The following is a 22780-nucleotide window of genomic DNA, read 5'->3' as shown; positions in this document are numbered from 1 at the left end:
TCAGAGAAATGACTTTGTATTAGAGACTTCCCTATTTTGTATATTGGATTAAAGGTTTTGATTTCTACACAATATAATGGGGGCAGAATGGGAGCTTGCTCTCGGTTCTTGAGAAAGCATTAGAGGAGAGAGCAGAGCAGAGAGCAGAGAGAGGCCACGTGGAGGAGGCCAGGAGAAGCAGCCAAGATGGTGGAGTGTTGAGTGAGAAGCCAGTTTGTGCAGAGTTTGTGCAGGGAGAAGGAAGGAGATGGGGAACAGGGGTGAATAAGTCTGGTGAGCTAGAAACCTTCGATTCTAGGAAACTCGGATAAGTCAGTAGCTTTGTGAGCACTGAATGTGAGTGGGTTTTGGAGCCCAGTGTGTGTTTTTACTTGCCCACTGGGTGCAAGCTAGGATTAAAGATGACATGGCCCATCAGTTTTTGGCTCCATTGTTTCTTTACTGACTGTCTGAATCCAATGCGAACCTGCATGTAAATGGCCACGATGGTGGCTCCTGGCTTTACATTTGGCGTAGTCTGTGGCAGGATTTGATACAGATCGGCAAGGAGCCACCACCGCCTTTGAGCGGTGGAGTAGAGGACTGGCGATGTCCTTTTGGGGACCATAGGCTGGCTGACTTTTACAGCCATGCGTGAGGAAACCGAGAGCTCTGTGGAAGAGGCTTCCCGGGACCTGCAAACCGAGCAGTGGAAGGAACTGGAGCAAATGCAGGAGAAAAAGATGCTGACCCTGGAGCTGGAGGAAGCGCTGGAGGAGAAGGCCAACCAGGTTTGTGAGATTCACCTGGAAAAGGAGCATCTGCTGGAGGAGGATTCACAAGTTCGTGAGTTGCAGATTGCCCTGGATGCTGTGGAGAGCCAGCAGTGGCAGGAGGCCTGGGCTGAGGCCAGGCTCGGGGCTGCAAGCCCGGCAGTGGGAGCTGGTGTTTTCAGTTCCTCTTTGGAGGATGAGGAGAATCGGGCTGGAGTTGCAATCTGCAGTCTCCATAAGACGGGAGCCTAGCTGGAAGGATCACCTACTATAGCCCCGGTAGGTCTGCGATTTTGGGACATAGGGCTGGACATGTTCTCCAGAGCAGAGATGGAAATGCTGACTGCCATTGCCACGTGCTCCTCTTTGGGACAGTGTAAGATCTGCCAGGACGGCAGGGATGAGGGGGGTGGCTGAGGCCCCATGTGTGCGTGGACTGATTTCCTGGACTACGACCGGAGTGGGCACTGGCTCCTTTGTTGGATGAACTTAAGGATTTTGGACAATGTGAAATACCCTGATGGGGGTGGGGGGCGACTTTGCTGGAAGCACTCCCCTGCCCTGGGAAGCTTTTCCCATGGCTAGAAAGAAGGACATTTTGCGCTTTGGGCTAAGTGCTCAGAGACTGGTGAAGTGTACCTTTGTGATTGTTGAAACTGTATGATTTGTGCTGTTCTAATTTGTGTAATGTGCCTAATTTCCTTGCACAGGGATGCCGGTAGTGTAGATTGTGAGTAGTAAAGTGAGCATAGGGGTGGATTGTTGGGCAGATAAAATATATTATGCTCACTTTGTTAAAGATGGCACTGCCCAGGTGGAAGCCATCGCCCAGGTGATATTAAAGTGTGTTGGGGGCGGGCTGTGGGCAGGCAGGATCCTTGTAGCCTGTGGCTTGGTTTTAGGACTAAGCCTTTCCCACCCTTTTTGATGTGGGGTGGTGTGATCCCATCATGCCTCAGAGAAGTGACTTTGTATTAGAGACTTCCCTATTTTGTATATTGGATTAAAGGTTTGGATTTCTACACTATAAAATGGGGACAGAACAGGAGCTTGCGCTCTTGGTTCCTGAGATTAGCATTAGAGGAGAGAGCAGAGCAGAGAAAGGCCACGTGGGGGAGGCCAGGAGAAGCAGCCAAGATGGTGGAGTGCTGAAGGAGAAGCCAGTTTGTGCAGAGTTTGTGCAGGGAGAAGGAGATGGGGAACAGAGGTGAATATGGCTGGTGAGCTAGAAACCTTTGATTCTAGGAAACTCGGATAAGTCAGTGGCTTTGGGAGCCCTGAATGGGAAGGGAAGTGTTTTCCCACTGTGTGTATTGCTTGACCACCGGGTGCAAGCTAGGATTAAAGAAGATGGCCCACCAATTCCTGGCTCCATTGTTTCATTACTATCTGTCCAAATCTAATGCGAACCTGCACGGGCCAGGCAGCTGTGATGGTGGCCGTGGCTACTGGCTTTACACTCATGGAGATAGAAAAAAGTAAACTGGCTCCCGGGGGGGGGGGGGGGGGGAGATGTGGGGGAGGGGCTTGGGGGAAGGGAGTAAAGAGGGACAAACATACGGTGACAACAGAAAATGATTTGACTTTGGGTGACGGGCACACAACACAATCAACCGTTCAAATGCTACAGAAATGTTTACCAAAAATCCTGTTGATCAGTGTCACCCCCTTACATTTAATTTTCTAAAAGAAAAAAGTGTGAAATGAACTGCAACAAATACAAACAATGAATGTCTTTGAGTGTGACTTCAGACTGTGTTCACGTGATTATCTTCTTGGGTCCCCCCCCCCCCCTCCTGTATTTCCTTAAGCCTGTGTTGCATTCGTACATTTAAAACAGTGATCTTTGTAAAGGAAGTATTAGCTCGCTGCACGTCTAGGGCAGCAGTGCCGTTTCACATTATTAGGTTATAAAAACAGCGGGTGACTGGGTGGGAAGGGAACAGTCGGCATCTGACGGAACAGGCAGACGAGTGGGCGCAGAGAGGAGAGGGAGTGAGGGGCGGGACCGTGGACAGCTGAGATGGACAGGCCGGAGGTACCCGGGTGCCATGGAGACGCGCTAGGTTCTCAGGGAGAAACACACGCCCCTAAGTAGAAACCGAGACTGTAGAGTAGTAACAGACACGAGTTTCGCATGCAACTATTTTAGCGTCCTGCTTTCGGGGCTCCAATGTGATTTCTTTTATTCAAATGCCTTTAAGGAACAGTCCGAATTGAGCGTCTCTGTGGCGGGAATCTAAACAGCAACTCGGGGTGCAGATAACTTTAACCCTCGGCCCGGGGGAGCAGTCTCTGGAGTGTGGGGGAACGGCTCCAGATGGGCTGATTACCTGGGATCCCTTGATTTCTGCTCGGAACCCCTTTTGTGGAAGCCACCCACCAGAAAGTGCCGTTGTGCTCAAATTGTTTAATACCTAATAGAAGTGTTTTCACAGTCCTCCTCTGTGAAAAGCATACTCACCTACGGTTTTTCCAAACCAGAGCCTGGATGGTAACAGTGTTGCGGTTGGTTGGTGCAGGGTACTTGTAGGACAGGGTGCTCTTGTGCAAGGTGAGGTTGTGGGTTTGAGTCTCATGCAGGGAGCATACAAGTTCAGAAGGGAGTGAATGGCCCTGGCCGGTTGGCTCAGTGGTAGAGTGTCACCTGGTGTGTGTGTGGATGTTCTGGTTCAAATCCTGGTCAGGGCACACAGGAGAAGCAACCATCTGCACCCCTCCTCTTCTCACTTCTCTCTCTCTCTTTCTTTTCTCCTTCCCCTCCTGCAGCCAATGCTCCTTTGGAGCAAAGATGGCCCAGGCGCTGAGGATGGCTCCATGGCCTCTGCCTCAGGTGCTAGAAAGGCTCTGGTTGCAACAGAGCAACTCCCCAGATGGGCAGAGCATCGCCCCCTAGTGGGCATGCTGGGTGAATCCCGGTCAGGGTACATGTGGGAGTCTGTCTCTGCCTCCCCTCCTCTCACTGAAAATAAAAAGGGAGAAAAAAAGGAAAAGGAATGAAGAAGTGGGCACCTCTCTTACTAGGTGTGTAGCACCACCACCAGTGTGCCATCCGAGTCAGGTTTGGGGGAAGTGTGACAATTACACGGCTCCTCTGGGCCAGTGGCTATTATTGTCCCACCTGTCCCGTCAATGCCAACCAGACGGTGGATAAGTCTGATTCAAAGATCTCACCTTAATTTATTTCTTTAGGTTCCTTGGAAAGACTTCCATTCAGGAAGCTTCCTGGGGTTACTTAAGGGCCAGTCCCTGAGGGGTGAAGAAGAGAAGCTGACTTTGTCAGAGGGAGAAATCGGCTGCAAGAGCAAGGACCAGAAAGGCACCAAACTCCCCCCTGTGGTCTCTGCAGCCAGGACGGGCCTTTGGAGTTGTCCTGAGGTCAAGAAATTAAATCTGGGTCATGCTGTTTTCCACAGTGTCTGCACCGGTCTGCACAGCCATCCCACTGTTAGGAATATATCCCAAGGATACCATATCACCGACTGAAAAAAAAGACATGCACCCCCATGTTTATGGCAGCATCGTTCACAATAGCAAAGATCTGGAAACAGCCCAAGTGTCCTTCAGTGGACGAGTGGATTAAAAAGCTGTGATGCATATATACTGTGGAATACTATGGGGCTATGAAAAAGGAGGAAATATTACCTTTTGCAACAATATGGAGGGACCTGGAAACTATTTTGTTGAGTGAAATAAGCCAGGCAGAGAAAGAAAAATATCATATGACCTCACTCATTTGAGGAATCCAATGAACAATGTGAACTGAGGAACGGAATTGAGACAGAGGAGGGATCAAAGGGACCAGAGGAAAAGAGGAGAGAGGAAAAGGGGATGATAGGATGGGATAAACCTGAAGGGAAGGGGGGAGGGCGTTGTGGAGAGGGGGGTAAGGGAGATGCTGAGGGGAATGGGGGGAAGGGGGAGGCATTCGGGGTGACCCTAGAAGAAAAGAGATTAAATACTGTTTTTTTCTGCGCCTCGTGGATCAACACCTGGGTGCGGGCTGCGCCCGGAAAGAGCCCGCGACTGTGACCCGAGGCAATTCCTGAAGAGGGAGGACAATCGAGTGCCATCACGTGGCGACCCGCCAGGGATGTGGGGAGACAAGTCTTTCTGTGCAAGGGGTTCCGGCCATCTGAGCAAAGCCACATCTGGGATGCGGTGAGAGGGAGAAGACACAGCAGGGATTTCTCACCAGAACAGCAACCCCAGACTCCGCAGAAAACACTGTATCGGGACCGAGGCAGGGCTGGTTCTGGAGCCAGCGAAGGTGAAGGGGCCCAGGCATCATCACCAGAGCGGACTCAGGGTCAGACCACAAGGAGTTTGTGTCGGGTCAGGAAGTTGCCATGTGAGGTGATTTTTAAAATTTTTTTTTCTCCCACTCTTGGGGAGAGAAGTATGGTGAATGAGGATTGAGCCTAAAAGAGTTGGAGACTGACAATACTGTGTTTTTCTAGGAGAGGAAACGTGCTCTGAAGTGGAGCTCAGAGCGTGTGATTCTAACCTTCCCGGCTATTCTTGAACCTTTAACGGAGAGAGACGAGGGAGTCAGAATGTCTAAGAACATCGTTCTGGAGGATACTGCGGCCGACCGAACCTTTCTCAGGGAAATAATGATTTTCCTTTGATGGAAATGAATTTTTCAGTTTGTAACAGAGATCTGAGGGTACAAGGTTTTCCTTCTTTTGTTTTTCACTCACATACCTAGCAAGAAGAAAGAACCGTGGTCTTCTGAATATAAAGCTACTTAGCAGAGAACTTTAATAGTAAGAGGTGATTTGGTCAAGGGGAGAGGAGATAAAAAGAGAGCGTAGTAAACAGATGAATTCTGTTTTTCCACAGGTCTAGTAAACAGATGAATTCTGTTTTTCCACAGGTCACCTGGCCTCAGCGTGGTCTTCCTATTTGGGTTTGAACTGCTTCAGGTACGTCAGGATGTCGGACTTGAGGGTACCAACCGGAGTCCGATGGAACCAGCGCATGACAGGGACGCCGTCAGGCCCCACCAGGAACTTTTCAAAGTTCCAGCGAATGTCATGGGTCTTGACGGGCTCCCAGGAGATGTGTCTGGAGGAGCCCAGGAGCGCAGAGGGGTGAGGACAGGAGCGCTGGAACAGAGAGAAACCACAACACCCCGTCTGCCTCTGGATGACTCAGGCGGTTTTTACACACAGGTAATCCACTCCCCTCCTATACCTAGATATTTTCATTTCCTGGGATTCTTAGTAAATTCTGTGAATGACCTATGACCGAGAATGTTTTACCAGATGTATTTTATCTTGACATCATTTTTTCCCATGACCTCATCACAAAGTCGTGCCGCTGTGGGTAAGATAGGCTGCCTTTCTAGTTTCTGGGTTCCTTCTCTGTGGTTTCTTAGGTCTTGGGCTCCGTGGGCCAGTAGTATTTCAAAAAATATTTTGGGGAGGGGCCGACATAGTATTACTGGCATTTTCTATTTGTTTTATCAAATAATTAATTAAAAAAATTTTTTTTTGTATTTTTCTGAAGTTGGAAACGGGGAGGCAGTCAGACAGACTCCCGCATGTGCCCAACCAGGATCCACCCGGCATGCCCACCAGGGGGCGATGCTCTGCCCATCTGGGGCGTCGCTCTGTTGCAACCAGGGCCATTCTAGCGCCTGAGGCAGAGGCCATGGAGCCATCCTCAGTGCCCGGGCCATCTTTGCTCCAATGGAGCCTTGGATGTGGGAGGGGAAGAGAGAGACAGAGAAGAAGGAGGGGGGGGTGGAGAAGCAGATGGGTGCTTCTCCTGTGTGCCCTGGCTGGGAATCGAACCCAGGACTCCTGCACAGCAGGCCGATGCTCTACCGCTGAGCTAACAGGCCAGGGCTCAAATAACTAATTTTTAAAAAAATCATCCCTTCAACAGTTGATTTAATGGAAAAGATTATTTCAAGAGTAAGTTGCAGGGCAGCCCTGTAAGTCATTGGAGTTTCTGACACTCTCCTCATACTGTTCTAGTTTCTTCGGTTTATTGGGAATTTGGCTTTGGAAGAGTTAACCCTGGTGATCTGTGGGGCCTCTTAGCTCTCACACTCTCTCCATCGAAACATTGTTCCATACAAGGCACTGACTGAACTGGGTTACATCTGTTGACTTCTGTGTGTCCCTCTCTAAACTGAGCTCATCAAGGGGTAGCACCGTGTCTCATTTTTCTTTTTATTACTAGTATTTAGTAAATTTCCTTACGGGTAGCAGGCACTAAATAAACGTGCCTTGAATGAATGAATGAATGAATGTCAGTGAGCCAAAGCTGTCATTTTACACAAGTCTCTTCACCCCACGGAGCTCCACGGATACCGACTAACAGATGGGATCCCAAACCCCATGCTGGGATGAGACCTCCTTCAGAGCCCAGTCCCACCTTCAGGCACGAGCCGTTGGGTCCATTCACACCACAGCGCCTCTACGCTAAGAACACGAGGGAAGCGGTGGCTTATGGCAGTAACCCACTCACCTTCAAGAAGGTGAAGACTTTCTGTTCTTTCTCGCCATTTACATCACCTTTCTCAAATAGCTGGAAGTTAGGTACATAGCCTCCCCCTGGGCGGACATACCTGTAACGAGCCATAACAGTTACCATGAAGCCCCAGAATATAAGAAGGTTATGGTGGAACCCCAGAATCTGAGGCCCTGGGAAAGGGAGAGGTGTCAGACAGGCTGCAAAGGAATATGAGGCCTTTTTTTTCTTTTTTAACTTTGGCCTCCCTGATTCACCTGCTTATTCTCTGTTCCACACCCTGTCCCTGTGACCCACACGGTATCTGCACCACCGTTCTCCCGGGCCTCCCTGCACGGCCCAAGTCGCACCAGGGTGTGCCAGAGTCCCATCAGTCTGTAAAGGCCACTGAGCCCATTGCTTTAGCACCATCCCTAAGTCCTGGAGAGGGAAGAGCGTCTGGAGACCGAGGGGAGGTAGACGGAGGCCTCCTGGGGGGTTTGAAGCAGGTACTTACTTCAGTCCCGGGAGGATCTCCGAGTTCTCTCCCGGCTCCTGCTCTCCGAACTGGTTGCAGGGAAAGCCTAACACAACGAGGCCAAAGGGCTTCAGCTCCTCCTGAAGCGCGTTCAGTTCTGCGGGGAGAAGGGACACGTGGCAGTGTATGGCTCCAGGGACTTTGCCTCGGGTAGACAAAGCTCCCGTTTTACAGAGGAGGAAACAGAAACCCAGGGAAGAAAACCGTTCTCTAGATTAGGAAGACTTTTTAGAGGCAAGACTGACGTTAGGTGTCGAATCTTCAGACGTGCATTCAAAGCTTTTTCTTAAAGCGCAGTCATTCAAGGAGAGCTTCAAGACGATGGTGAGCCAGGGGCATGTGACAACCCTCTCCTCCCGGTACGGAACTGGAGTGACAACTAAATTTAAGGGAAATCATCCTGAAAAGCCAACTCAAGACTAAAGGAGGAGGAGTCTTATAAGCAAGACTCCACAGAAGAAGCCACGTATATAAGAAGGGCAGAGCTATAAAAAGAGCCGGTCCCACCTCTCGGAGCAGAGGTCTCAGCTGGGCTCTGGCAGAGGGAGGGCCGAGAGGACTAGAGGTGCATACGGAGAGTCCGAGGTTAGCAGCTCCAGGCAGAGGCACAGCAGGGGACAGCCACCAGGACCTCTCTGCTGAGTCATTGTCTAATGACACAGTCACTGCCCTCCATTGGCATCAGCCTGTGAGGAAGCAGCTGCCCCACCCTGAGGGCTCTCTCACCCGCCATGGGGAGATGAGGCGCCGCTGAAGAGCCAGCAGGCTTGGCTGGGGAGTGGAGGTCTGAACAGATTCAGGGGGCGACAGTGACTCAGTTTTCTGGCTTTGAGGCAGGAGCTGCCCCCCCCCCACTTTCCCGTGAATATGACGGGTGCTCCCCCCTTGTGGGAGAGTCAGTGGAACCACTGTCCTCACAGTTGTCAGGCCAGATTTCCAGGTCCCAGAGGTCCCACCACCTAATTCTTGGTGGCCATCAAAGGATGAGTAGATAAAAAAGCTGTGGTACGTTTACACAGTGAAATACTACGCAGCCGTGAAAAGGAAGGAAATGTTACCTTTTGTGGCAGCAGGGATGGGCCTGGCGGTTATGATGCTGAGTGAAATAAGCCAGGCAGAGAGAGACAAGTATCATAGGATCTCATTTATATGTGGAATCTGGTGAACACAAACGGAGGAACTGAACAGAAACAGAGCAGGGTCACAGGGAAGAGAGGGACGGCTGTCTGAGGGAAAGCAGGGATGGGACCAGAGAAGGGGGAGGGGTTAGTCACGTCTTGTGTACGTAACGCACGATGCAGACAGCAGGGTAGCAAGTCCCAGAGAGAGGGGGAGCTGGACAGAGGGGAGGAGGGCAGAGGAGGTGAAACGGGCAGGAAAGAGACTTTCCACGGGGCGTGGGGGGGCACACTGTGGGGGGAAGAGGGTGTGAATTGAGTGGGACGCTTGAAACCATGTCAACACAATAAATTAAAAAGAAAAATTAAAGAAAAAGACAAAAAGAAAGAAGATCAAAATAAATAAAATCAGAGATAAAAGGGAAGTAACAACAGACACCCCCCCCCCCGAAACATAAAGCATGTAAAACATATTACAAACAACTATGTACCAACAAGTTGCACAATCTGGCTGAAATGGATAAAGTTTTAGAAACATAGTCTTTCAAAATGAAATCAGGGAGAATCAGAGAGTCTGAATAGGCAGATGAAGGCCAGTGAAATCAGAGCAGTGATCAAAACCTCCCAACCAACAAGTCTTGGAATGGATGGCTTCAAATATGAATTTTACCAAACATTCAAAGAAAAGATAATGCCTATTCCTCACAAACTAAGCCAATAAATTCAAGAGGAAGGAAGACTCCCAAGTGCATTTAAAAAAAACCCCAGAATTATCCTAATTTCAAACCAGATAAAGACACTACATAAAAAGAAAATTATAGTCCAATACCCTTGATGAACATGCTAAAACCCTAACACAGTACTAGCAAACTAAATCCAGAGATATATTGAGGTCATGCACTGTAATCAAGTGAGATTTTATTCCAGGGGTGAAAGTTGGTACAACATCCACAAATCAATAATTGTGTTACTCCACATAAACAAAATGAAGGGTAAAAATCACATGATCATATCAATAGATGATGAAAAATCTTTTTTTTTTTTTGTATTTTTCTGAAGCTGGAAACGGGGAGAGACAGTCAGACAGACTCCCGCATGCGCCCAACTGGGATCCACCCAGCACGCCCACCAGGGGTGACGCTCTGCCCACCAGGGGGCGATGCTCTGCCCCTCCGGGACGTCGCTCTGCCGCGACCATTGGAGCAACGTTGGCCGGGGCACTGAGGATGGCTCTGTGGCCTCTGCCTCAGGCGCTAGAATGGCTCTGGTTGCAACAGAGTAGTGACCCAGATGGGCAGAGCATCGCCCCCTGGTGGGCATGCCGGGTGGATCCCGGTCGGGCACATGTAGGAGTCTGTCTCTCTGCCTCCCCACTTCTCATTTCAGAAAAATACAAAAAAAAAAAAATGAGCAAAGGACCCGAGTAGACCTTTTTCTAAAGAGGACACATAGATGGCAGAAAGATACATGAAAAGATGTTCAATGTCACTAATTATCAGAGAAATGCAAATTAAAACAACAATGACATATCACCTCACACCTGTCATAATGGCTATCGTCAATAAATTAAGAAACAACAAGCGCTGGTGAGGGTGTTGAGAAAAGGGAGCCCCCGGGCACTGTTGGTGGACATGCGGATCAGCACAGCCACTGTGGTTCGAAGAGGTATAGAGTTATCTCAAAAAATCGGAAACAGAACTGTCTTTTACCCAGCGGCACCACTTCTGGGAATATATTATTAATAATCCTGAAACACTAATTCAAAAGAATATACCGGCATCTCTCTGTTTATTGTAGTATTATTAACAACAGCTGAGATCTAGAAAAAGCCCAGGCGCCCATCGTAGATGAGTGGATAACAAAGCTGTGGTCCGTTTACACAATGGAATACTACTCAGCCATAAAAAAGCAGGAGATCTTAACCTTTCGTGTCAGCACGGACGGACTTGGATGTCATTATGTTAAGTGAAATCAGCCAATCAGAGAAAGACAAGCACCATGTATTTCACTCACATGTGAAATCTATCCAAATGAACTAGCAAGCAGAATATATAGAAACAGACCCATACATAGAGTGCAAGCTGGCAGCTGTTGGGCAGTGGTGGTGGGGGGGTAAGGAAGACGGAGGGACTGAGCAAAAAGGGGAAAAAAACCTCATGGCCACGGACAGCAGGGTGGAGGTTGCTGTGGGCAGTGAGGCGGAGGAAGGTAGAGGGTTGATAAGAGGAGAGATGAAGAGTTGACTGGGGCTGTGAGCGCCCAACATGGTGCAGAGGGGTGTCTTGTAAAATTGGGCACCTGACAGTTGTATAATTGTGTTAACCAGTGTCATCCCAATGCACTTTTTAAAAAGTACAGTATTTCCTAAATCTGTAATACATCAGGATCAGCTGCACGCCTTCCCCTGAAAACAGGGCTCCCCGGGCCCTCCTCAGACGGCTCTCTGATTCCGCTCCTCTGAGATGACTCCCAGTCTCTTTGTTATTCAGAAGCTCACTGGGCCACTGTTGGTGGGATTGTAAAATCACGCAGCTGCTGTGGAAAATAGGATGGAGATTCCTCGACAACATTAGCAGGAAAACTACCCGTGATCCTGAGACAGGCCTGGCCACGTTCCAATAAATCTATGCTTCACACAGTGGGCTGGCCAGACCTTGGGGAGTGAAGTCACTTGATCATAAGTAGATATTTATTGCTATATGTAATTAGAATTAAAATATAATTATATTTTATCTATAATTAAAATGTTATATTGAGAATTATATTTTAATTATAATTAAGATTTAGAATATAATGAGCTGGGAAATTTAGTCCCCAGGGGGTTTGGATATAAATTCGTACCAGGATATTGGAGTGTGAGACCACAGTAGGTGGCCACGTTGACAAACAGGACATGCTTGCCCACATACTGCTTGAACGAAATGAGTTCCTTTCCGTTAAGAGTGAAGGCGTCATATTCATAGATGGTGCCTTTCACATCTTTGTAGCACTCCATCTGGAAGATTGAAAAATGATAACATTAATAACAATTCCTAACGTCTGTGGAGTCTTTCAATGCACTTAATGAAAAAAATACAGGTATTAACTGACACTCAGAACACAAGCAAGAGTTGTATAAGATGTCAGTGATCCGGCTCAGGGATAGTCAACCTTTTTATACCTACCACCCACTCTTGTTAGCAGTAGAATTTTCTAACCGCCCACTGGTTCCACAGTAATGGTGATTTATAAAGTAGGGAAGTAACTTTACTTTATAAAATTTATAAAGCAGAGTTACAGCAAGTTAAAGCAGATAATAATAATTACTTACCAAGTACTTTATGTCGGATTTTCACTAAGTTTGGCAGAATAAATCTTTATACAACAACTGACTATAGTTAAATCTATATTTTTATTTATACTTTGGTTGCTCCGCTACCGCCCACCATGAAAGCTGGAGCGCCCACTAGGGGGCGGCAGGAACCAGGTTGATGACTACTGATCAGGCGGAAAGCCCTTGTGACTCGAGACCAATGGTTCTTTTGAGCCACAAACAGTCCAGTGTCTCTTGCTGTTCTTCTGGAAGAGGCTGGATGTTAGGAAGCGCTTGGATGCATGGAAAAGAGCAGACATGTGTGAGCTGGGATGGGAGGACCGAGGCCAAAGAGAAAAGCACACTGAGTCCCAGGCTTCCGTGAGAGGAGGCTAGTCCTGGGCTCTGGACTGCAGATACGCTGTCTGGGTCCTCTACACATAGGAGGGGTTTTTAGTTGCTTATGTATTTCACAGGGGTCTCGTTACTTCTTTAACCTTCCCTCCTCCTTCTTAGCTCTCACTGCAACCGTTAGCCCAATGGACGGCAAAGATGGCCCTTTGATTTCTGGAATCAGAAGTCAGCTCCGTTGTTAAGTTCCTTTGTGAGCCTGGGCAGTTCTTATCCTCGATGCTCCGTTTCCCCAGTGGCGAAATGAAGACGTTCATCGAGATCACTGTCAGATCCTCCCGGGGTCTTCCAGCTTCACTTAACACTCTAGAATCTAACGTTGTCTCTGCCTCCATGATTTGCTCTCCCCTGTCACTCTCTTATCTCTAGGATGGTCGTACAAGCTGAGACGGAAACTCCGACTTTTCTGTAGCTCTCCAGGCAGGAGATGAGTTTAAACGTCTGTCTGCGCGTTGCTCACTGAAGTCTGTCCAGTCCTGTCCCTCCTGTCACGTGCTGAGCTCCTTCCTTACCTCATTGCGCTGCGCTCGGTGTGTAACACTCGCCTTCTTTATCAGCTCCATCCCTCCCTGTTCTCACACTTCCTGACTGTATTTGATCAGAGTTCTACAGACAGAAGTAAGTTCTACACTACAGGAAAGGCTCACTGCCTGTGCTTAGGTTAAATCCCTCCACTAGGCGGAGCTCAGCTCACTCCTCCCGTCTCTATCCAGGCAGGGCCCACGCAGCAGTGCCCACAGGCAGTGAGGAGGAATAGCTAGGAATTCCTCATGGGGTACAGGAAGCATCAAATGGGAAGTACAGGAAGGAAACTACCAAATCCCACGGTGAGAAAAAGGCAGAAGAGGACTGTCTGGCCAGGAGTCCTGCCATTGTGGCCATTCACATGCAGATTCTCATCAGATTCGGGGAGAGGGTAAAGAAACAGTGGAGCCCAAAAATGATGGGCCATTCCTTTATTCAAGGCTTGTGCCAGCCAGCGAGCAAACAGACAAGGAAAACGCTTCCCTTTCACTCAAAAAGGGCTCAAAAAGCTATTGACACATTCTCTGGTTCCACAACCAGGAGAATCTTCTCCGGTTTTTCCCAGAATCAAACACCCCACCAGTTTCAGCAGAGCTCCCCAAAGCCCCTCAGCTCTGGTTCCCCATCTGGCAACATTGCTTCTTTCTCTGCAGAACTGGCTTCTCTCTCATTCCCTGCTTCTCCCTTCCTGTTAAAACTTTTCGAAGGGAGGGGGACACCCCCTCCTCCAGCAAACATTAGCATAACAATGGCCCTTCCTAAAGCAGGCAGGTCATTTGCAATTTCACAGACAACATATACCTGGCGCTGCCCAGCACTGTTTTTAAAACAATATAAGTGAGTAAACTCAAAAAACACAAATTTTACAAACTCATTTGCCCAACAGGGACTGATCAAGAAGGGAAAGATAAAATCTGATAAGGAAGGATCAGATTTAAATTAGGAATCAACTAGACTCCCTGGAAATGCAATGGATGAGAAGGGGTTTTAGCCAGACACTCTCCTCCCTGCACCTAAAGAAAGAATGACTCAGCACAAAGCCAGACACTCCCCTCCCTGCCCCCAAGGAAAGAATGACTCAGCACAAAGCCAGACACTCCCCCCTGCCCCCAAGGAAAGAATGACTCAGCACAAAGCCAGAGACTCCCCTCCCTGCACCCAAGGAAAGAATGACTCAGCACAAAGCCAGACACTCCCCCTGTACCCAAGGAAAGAATGACTCAGCACAAAGCCAGACACTCCCCCCTGCCCCCAAGGAAAGAATGACTCAGCACAAAGCCAGACACTCCCCTCCCTCCACCCAAGGAAAGAATGACTCAGCACAAAGCCAGACACTCCCCTCCCTGCATCCAAGGAAAGAATGACTCAGCACAAAGCCAGACACTCCCCTCCCTGCACCTAAGGAAAGAATGACTCAGCACAAAGCCAGACACCCCCCTCCCTGCCCCCAAGGAAGAATGATTCAGCACAAAGCCAGACACTCCCCTCCCTCCACCTAAGGAAAGAATGACTCAGCACAAAGCCAGACACTCCCCTCCCTGCACCCAAGGAAAGAATGACTCAGCACAAAGCCAGACACTCCTCTCCCTGCATCCAAGGAAAGAATGACTCAGCACAAAGCCAGACACTCCCCTCCCTGCACCTAAGGAAAGAATGACTCAGCACAAAGCCAGACACTCCCCTCCCTGCACCCAAGGAAGAATGATTCAGCACAAAGCCAGACACTCCCCTCCCTCCACCCAAGGAAAGAATGACTCAGCACAAAGCCAGACACTCCCCTCCCTCCACCTAAGGAAAGAATGATGCAGCACAAAACCAAACCAAACCCGTTTTCCAACCTTGAGAGCTGAGGATTCTTTCATTAGCTCACCAGGTGGTAGCTACTCAGCCTCTGCTCTTGGGGAGAAAGGTGTTTTCTCTCATAAGCTTCTGCATTTTTCTCTACATGCCTACACACTTACATGAAGAAAATACATGAGAACGTCCGTTTTTAGTTCCGTGATATGTGGGTCCAAGAGAAATATTTTTTAAAATTTGCCCTTTTTTACCCCTTTGCTGCTGTGATGAAAAGGCACGTTGGTGAGTAAAATGTGGAGACTTAGAAAGACTCTGACTCTACGACTCCTTTTAGTCCTGTTTACTCCTGTTATTGCTGTTCTAAATTTATTTAGGTCTGTGCGATATTTAAGTCAAATACCTCGAGAATGAGCTTTGCTTAGGCAGCACTGGGTGACATAAAAATAAAAATGTATCAACCCTCAAACACAAAAAAGAGTCACCCAGGAGGTTTTCTGGTCAATTTTAGAGAGGGAGAGAGATTTCACTCACATGCTGTCAATAACAATTATAGCTTACCTTCCCATAAGATGCGTACTCTTCCCCACAAGTTTACAGTGAGGAAGCCGAGGCCAAGAGAGGTAACCCACTCACTGTGTGAACAAGAATTCACTCGCCCTGACTTCCTGACTCCCTGCTGCTCGAAGTCCTCTAACTCACTGCCACCCTTCCCTGCAGTGCCCCGGCCCCTGGCCCCTGACACACACACACACACACACACACACACACACACACACACACACACACACACGTTTCATCCACAAGGCAACTGAGCCGTGAATCGGAAGTAGAGCCGAGGCTATGATCCAGGGGTCTGACTTTGTATTCGGTTGTTTTAGGTCTCCTATTATTCTTTCTGTGTGTTTTATGTTTTCTCTGATAACTCTCTGACTTTATCCATACCTTTAAAAAATCCCCATTATTATTTTTCCTTCTCTGTATGGTTTTCCTGCTTAACTGTGTGTGAGATGACTTAGCTCCGCCTCCTCTCCGAACCCTCGTCCCCCACCTACGCCGATGCCCACCGCTCTCCCGCTCCTCGGACCAGCGCTGAGAAAGCTGTGTGGCTGGAGGGATATCCAGGTGACCTCTCCCTGGAGAAGGGGAGGGGAGAAAAGACCACAGTAAGGAGACTCTTTTTCCCCTACCTATATTTAATTCTAGGAAGATTCAAGGAGAAGAGAAGTTCAGGGAAAACCACCAAAAAGGAAGCGAACAGGTTGGAGTCTTGCAAGAAGAACTGCAAGAGAACAGAGTGCCTTCTGGTCAGAACACAGCCCAGCCTTCCCCGGGGTCACTCACCTTCATCTTCTCTGGACTGGGATTTGTCTGCACAAACCCAGCTAGGAGAAGGGGGAAAAGACAAGAGGCCCTGAAGTGTGCAGCCATCACTAGTGTGTGTAGGGCACTCCTCTGAGAGTCTGAGTCCTTACGCACCTCAGCAGCCTTTTGACACCCTGGCAGGGACCAGCCCAAGTTTGCAGGGGCCAGTAGTGGGGTGGCAAGGATTTCCGGGGTGTGAGTGGGCCACAGGCATGCATAATTGAAACCACATCCTTACCCATGCACGCCCCCACAAGCACACAGCATTCAGCAGGAGAATGGGGAACTCGTGTAAATTCTGGCAGAATTATGGAACGGTGGGGGCAAACGCCCCATAGCTCCTGATGGTTGTTAATTGCTTTTTCCTGAGTGGCTAGGAGCTTCTAGATACAGACACAGCCTCCTGGACTTCGCAGTCAAGTCCAGACACTATTTCCTTTCTCTTGTTACATTTACTGGGGTGATGGTGGTGAACCAAATGATACAGGTTTCAGGTGCACAGTCCCACAACACATCATCCGTACGCTGCATTGTGTGTTCACCACCCAAGTCAAGTCTCCATCCATCACCATCTATCCCCTTTCAACCTTCCCCTGCACCCCTGGGTCCCCGGCAATCTATCTCTAATATTATCTGAGCTTTAAAAAAATACCAAAGAATGGATGGCCCAGAATTTCTGTAAAAGAGAGGGAAAGACACGGGTCTTGAGTGGGGAAGACATATTTACAGGGTGTGTGAAGGAAGCACATCGGTTTGTTCATTATATACATGCTTTCTTTTTTTTTTTTTTTTTTTGCATTTTTCCGAAGCTGGAAACGGGGAGGCAGTCAGACAGACTCCTGCATGCGCCCGACCGGGATCCACCCGGCATGCCCACCAGGGGGCGATGCTCTGCCCCTCTGGGGCGTCACTCTGTTGCATCCAGAGCCACTCTAGCGCCTGAGGCAGAGGCCACAGAGCCATCCCCAGTGCCCAGGCCATCTTTGCTCCAGTGGAGCCTCAGCTGCGTGAGGGGAAGAGAGAGACAGAGAGGAAGGAGAGGGGGAGGGGTGGAGAAGCAGATGGGCGCCTCTCCTGTGTGCCCTGGCCGGGAATCGAACCTGGGACTCCTGCACGCCAGGCCGACGCTCTACCACTGAGCAAACCGGCCAGGGCCTATATACATGCTTTCAAGTGCTTGTCAATTAGTGAGAAAAAGACAATCAGTCTGACAGAGAAAAGGAGCAGCAGACAGCAAACCACATGCATCTGTGGTAAGATTCAGTGTTCTCTTCTCACCACTAATCGAAGAGGTGTCAATAAAAAAAGGATGCACTTGGCATTGATCGGATTGTTCAAAGTTCAAAGGGAAGGTGGTATCCATTCCCAGGGGTCAGTCTGGTCTAAAAGGTTCTTGCAGGTGGGGTGGGAGAGGCTGTCCACCTGTGGACTTTCTAGAGCAGGGGTCCCCAAACTACGGCCCACGGGCCACATGCGGCCCCCTGAGGCCATTTATCCGGCCCCCACCGCACTTCCGGAAGGGGCACCTCTTTCATTGGTGGTCAGTGACAGGAGCATAGTTCCCATTGAAATACTGGTCAGCTTGTTGATTTAAATTTACTTGTTCTTTATTTTAAATATTGTATTTGTTCCCATTTTGTTTTCTTACTTTAAAATAAGATCTGTGCAGTGTGCATAGGGATTTGTTCATAGTTTTTTATAGTCTGGCCCTCCAATGGTCTGAGGGACAGTGAACTGGCCCCCTGTGTAAAAAGTTTGGGGACCCCTGTTCTAGAGTATAATCTGCCATTAGGGAGGCAGTGGTTTTTAAAAGTGCTCTTAATCTCTTGAAAGAATAAAAAAAAATATGCTTTTCTCCTCAAGGAGCAACCATGTTCGCGATCATCTATCCAGCAGCAGTGTCCAGCACTTGTGCGGTAGTCTCAGCTAAAATTTTGGGGTAGATGGTTGATGCTGCCGACCTGGAGCCCGGGAATTGCTGGGTTTCTCGTATCGCATCATGAATGTGTTTGGTCCTCGTCCGCCTCCTGGGAGACTCAGCAAGACCTCCCTTTTTCTTGTCTTCAGTGCAGTTTTACTGTTTGGACCTCCAGGGCTCCGGTGTGACTTGATTATACTCAAGTCCATGATCGCTGGTCCTTCCAAGGCCCCGCCCTCTCTGGCTTTATTCATTACTCACACCCTTCAATCTCCAAACTCCATTTCCCTTTATTTCTCCCCAGCGGTATACTATGTTTATTAGTCGTATTGCTTGCATCTTATAAAATATATATAGTCCCCATCAGATTATTAGCTTGTTTTTTGTTTTTTAAAATAATTTTTCTTCTGCAATTACAGTTGATGTACAATATTATATTAGCTTCAGGTGTACAATATCGTGATGAGACATTTATGTAACTTACAAAGTTATCACACCAATAAATGTAGCATGTTACATCCCAGGAGACAGACCACAGCAAACCCAAAGTGAATTTTATAAGTTTTATTGCAAACCTGCGCAGGGACTGCAGGCAACCCACGCAAGGGAGCACTGCAGCCCCGAGCCTCTAAAATGGCTCCTTTTTATAGGGTGGCTATCTAGGCTGAGCAAGCAAGCAGCGTTTACAAGGGTGGGAGAGGTGTGATTAGCTGACCTTGTTCTTGGCTAAGTCTCTAGAGTAGGGCTTCCTGGATGTTGGGTACATAGAGTTCTGTGGAAAATATTGCTACATTTCTAACGGTTGTTTATCTTTTTTTCCTCCAGCCATGTACTGGATGTACTCAGTTTTCCTGGCTGGTGGCCTGCACCGCTTGTCCTAAGATGTCACATAGCACCCATCTGACACCGTACGTAATGATCACAATATTACTGACCATACTCTGGATGCTGTGCTGTACTTGTGACTGTACTGTAACTGCCGATCTGTACTTCTCTAATCCCTTTACCCTTTCCACCCTTCCCCCGACACCCTCCCATCTGGCAATCATCAAGATAGTCTCTGTATCTATGAATTTGTTTCTGTTTTGCTTGTTCATTTATTTTGGTTTTTAGACTCCATATGGAAGTGAAATTATGTAGTGTTTGTCTTTCTCTGTCTGACATATTTCACTTAGCACAATACCCTCTGGGTCCACCCATGTTCGCGCAAGTGGCCAGGTTTTACCATTTTCATGGCTGAGTCGTATTACATTGTATCTAGGTACCATTTCCTCTTCGTTCATTCCTCTGTGGATGGACACCTAGCCTGCTTCCATATCTTGGTTATTGTAAAGAATGTTGCCACGAACATAGGGATCCATGTCTTTTCAGATTAGTGTTTTGCATTTCTTTGGATAAATAACCAGACATTGAATTGGTGGGTTCTTCTTTGTCTCTTTCTTTTAAAGTTTATTTTGTCTGTATAAGAATTGCTACCTTAGCTTTTGTTTGTTTGTTTGTTTTTGCATGAAATACCTTTTTCCATCCTTTACTTTCAATCTGTGTGTCTTTTGCTCTGACGTGAGTCTCTGGAAGACAACAGATATTTGGTTTTGTTTTCTTATCCATTCAGCCACCTTATTTTTTTTTATTGGAATGTTTAATTTATTTACATTTAAAGTAATAATTGATAGTTATGTAGTTATTGTCATTTTATTATTCATATATTTTTTTCTTCTTAAAGAAGTCCCTTTAGCATTTCTTGTAATACTGGTTTGTTTGGTGGTGATGAGCTCCTTCAGCTTTTTCTTGTCTGGGGAGATACATGTGTCTCCTTTAATTCTAAATAAGCCTTGTTGAAGTAATATCAGTTGTAAACTCTTGCTTTTCATAACTCTGAATATTTTGTAACAATCCTTTCTTAACTGAAAAGTTTCTGTTGAGACATCAGCTGATAGTCTTATGGGGCTCCTTTGTAGGTGACAAGCTGTAATTCTTTTGCTGCTTTTAAGAGTCTTTGTATTTAGCCTTTGCCATTTTAATTATGTGTCTTGGTGTGACCCTTTTTGGGTTCATCTTGTTTGGATCTCTCTACATTTCCTGGACTTGTTTGTATAGTTCCACTGACAGGTTAAGGACATTTTCATCATTATTTCTTCAAATAGGTTTTCAATTCCTTGCTCTCTCTCTCTTCTCCTCCTGGTACCCCTGTGATTCAAAGGTTGTTATGCTTGGTGCTGTGTCCCAGAGGCTCTTTAAACGCTCCTCATTTTAAAAATTATTTTTACTGTCTGCTGCTCTGATTGGGTGTGTTCTGCTACCTTATCTTCCACATCACAGATTCCATTGTCTGTTTCATTTCATCTCTTGTTGATTCTATCTAATGTATTCTTTATTTCAGTTATTGTATTCTTTATTTCTGACTGGTTATTTTTTATGTTTTCTATCTTCATTTTCTTTGACAGAGACAGAGAGAGAGTTAGAGATAGAGACAGACAGAAAGGGAGAGAGATGAGAAGCATCAGTTTTTTGTTGCGACACCTTAGTTGTTCATTGATTGCTTTCTCATATGTGCTTTGACCAGTGTGTGTGTGTGTGTGGGGGGGGGGTTCCAGCTGAGCCAGTGACCCCTTGCTCAAACCAGTGACCATGGGCTCAAGCCAGTGACCATGGGGTCATGTCTATGATCCCGCGCTCAAGCCAGCGACCCTGCACTCAAACTGGTGAGCCCTGGCTCAAGCCGGATGAGTCCACTCCCAACTGGGCTACCTTGGGGTCTCAAACCTAGGTCCTCCACATCCCAGTCTGATGCTCTATCCCCTGAACCACTGCCTGGTCAGACTCTATCTCCACTCTTATGTTTCTTATCACTTTGTTACAGTTCTCACTGAAAATTCCACTGTATTAATTTATTGAGCATCTTTATAACCATTGTTTGTTTGCTTTTTGTGACAGAGACAGAGAGAGAGACAGAGAGAGGGACAGATAGGGACAGACAGACAGGAAGGGAGAGAGGTGAGAAGCATCAATTCTTTGTTGCGGCACCTTAGTCGTTTTTTGTTTGTTTGTTTGTTTGTTTTTTCATTTTTCCAAAGCTGGAAACGAGGAGGCAGTCAGACAGACTCCCACATGCGCCCGACCGGGATCCACCCGGCATGCCCACCAGGGGGCGATGCTCTGCCCATCTGGGGCGTCACTCTGTTGCATCCAGAGCCATTCTAGCGCCTGAGGCAGAGACCACAGAGCCATCCCCAGTGCCCAGGCCATCTTTGCTCCAATGGAGCCTCGGCTGCAGGAGGGGAAGAGAGAGACAGAGAGGAAGGAGAGGGGGAGGGGTGGAGAAGCAGATGGGTGCTTCTCCTATGTGCCCTGGCCGAGAATCGAACCCTGGACTCCTGTACACCAGGCCAACGCTCTACTGCTGAGCCAACCGGCCAGGGCCGCACCTTAGTTGTTTATTGATTGATTTCTCATATGTGCCTTGACCCAGAGGCCACAGCAGAGCGAGGGACCCCTTTCTCAAGCTGGCGACCTTGGGTTTCAAACCTGGGTCCTCCACGTCCCAGTCTGATGCTCTATCCACTGCGCCACCGCCTGGTCAGGCCTTATAACCATAATTTTGACCTCTGCATCTGATGGATAGCCTTCCTCCATTATGTTTATTTTTTTTTCTGGATTTTTGTTGTGTTCTTTTATTTGGGACATGTTTCTTTGTCTCCTTACTTTTGCTGCCTCTTTGTGCTTGTTCTTCTCTATTCAGTAGATGGATCACGCCTCCCAGTCTTGGTAGAGTGATCTTATGTCACAGGTGTCCTATGGGGCCCCGTGGCGAAGTCTCCTGGTCGCCTGTGCTGAGTGTGTCCTTCGTGTGGGTTGCTTGTGCCTCCTGTTGTGGTTGAGTCTTGATAGCTGTTTGCATCTCAGTGGGAGGAAGTGGCTCTTAGGCTGGCTGGTGACAAGGACTGGCTGTGGCTATGGCAGAGCTGCCCTGCAGGGGCTGACCACAGGAAGCAAGGTCTGCTTTAGTGGGGCTCTGGTGCCTGCCCAGTCTTCCCTTCGAGTGTGCCATTGGTGGAGGTGATGGCTCTGGTGTGGTCTGAAGCTGGCCACCAGGTATGTCAGCTCTGGGGATTCTTGGGAGGAACTCTGGTTCAAGCCGAGGTTAGCCACTGCCTGTGCCTGGCCCAGGGCCACCTGGCAGCAGCTACAATGTGACCTGTAGATGGTTGTCGTTGGGCAGATAAAATATATTATGCTCACTTTGTTAAAGATGGTGCTGCCCATGTGGAAGCCCATCGCCCAGGTGATAATATTAGTTGCCCTTCTTGCTTGGGATGGGTGTGATTATATTGGATGTGGGAGGAGACAGGCTGTAAGCAGGCAGGATCCATTTTTTCAGAGAGAGAGAGAGAGGGATAGACAGGGACAGACAGACAGGAACGAAGAGAGATGAGAAGCATCAATCATTAGTTTTTCATTGCGCGTTGTGACACCTTAGTTGTTCATTAATTGCTTTCTCATATGTGCCTTGACCGTGGGCCTTCAGCAGACTGAGTAACCCCTTGCTGGAGCCAGCAACCTTGGGTTCAAGCTGGTGGACTTTTTGCTCAAACCAGATGAGCC

The 22780-nt window shown here is 48.0% G+C and overlaps 1 protein-coding gene and 1 non-coding gene across 2 annotated transcripts; both read right to left on the bottom strand.

The window, feature by feature from the left end:
- Positions 1–5656: 5656 nt before the first annotated feature.
- Positions 5657–16365, bottom strand: LOC136316175 (epididymal secretory glutathione peroxidase-like). Its single transcript, XM_066248427.1, has 5 exons — positions 16240–16365; positions 11715–11868; positions 7735–7852; positions 7236–7335; positions 5657–5863 (listed from the first exon to the last, which is right to left on the bottom strand). Exons 1-5 carry the CDS (start codon positions 16324–16326, stop codon positions 5657–5659), a joined length of 666 nt encoding a protein of 221 aa, XP_066104524.1. The 5' UTR covers positions 16327–16365.
- Positions 6533–6608, bottom strand: TRNAS-GCU (transfer RNA serine (anticodon GCU)). The gene has a single exon. It is a non-coding gene; the product is annotated as a tRNA-Ser (tRNA).
- Positions 16366–22780: the final 6415 nt, after the last annotated feature.

The sequence above is a fragment of the Saccopteryx bilineata genome, chromosome 1, assembly GCF_036850765.1.
Source record: "Saccopteryx bilineata isolate mSacBil1 chromosome 1, mSacBil1_pri_phased_curated, whole genome shotgun sequence".
Classification (NCBI taxonomy): Eukaryota; Metazoa; Chordata; class Mammalia; order Chiroptera; family Emballonuridae; genus Saccopteryx; species Saccopteryx bilineata.
Note: the sequence above shows the minus strand (reverse complement) of the source record. Positions and strands in the feature narration are given on the sequence as shown.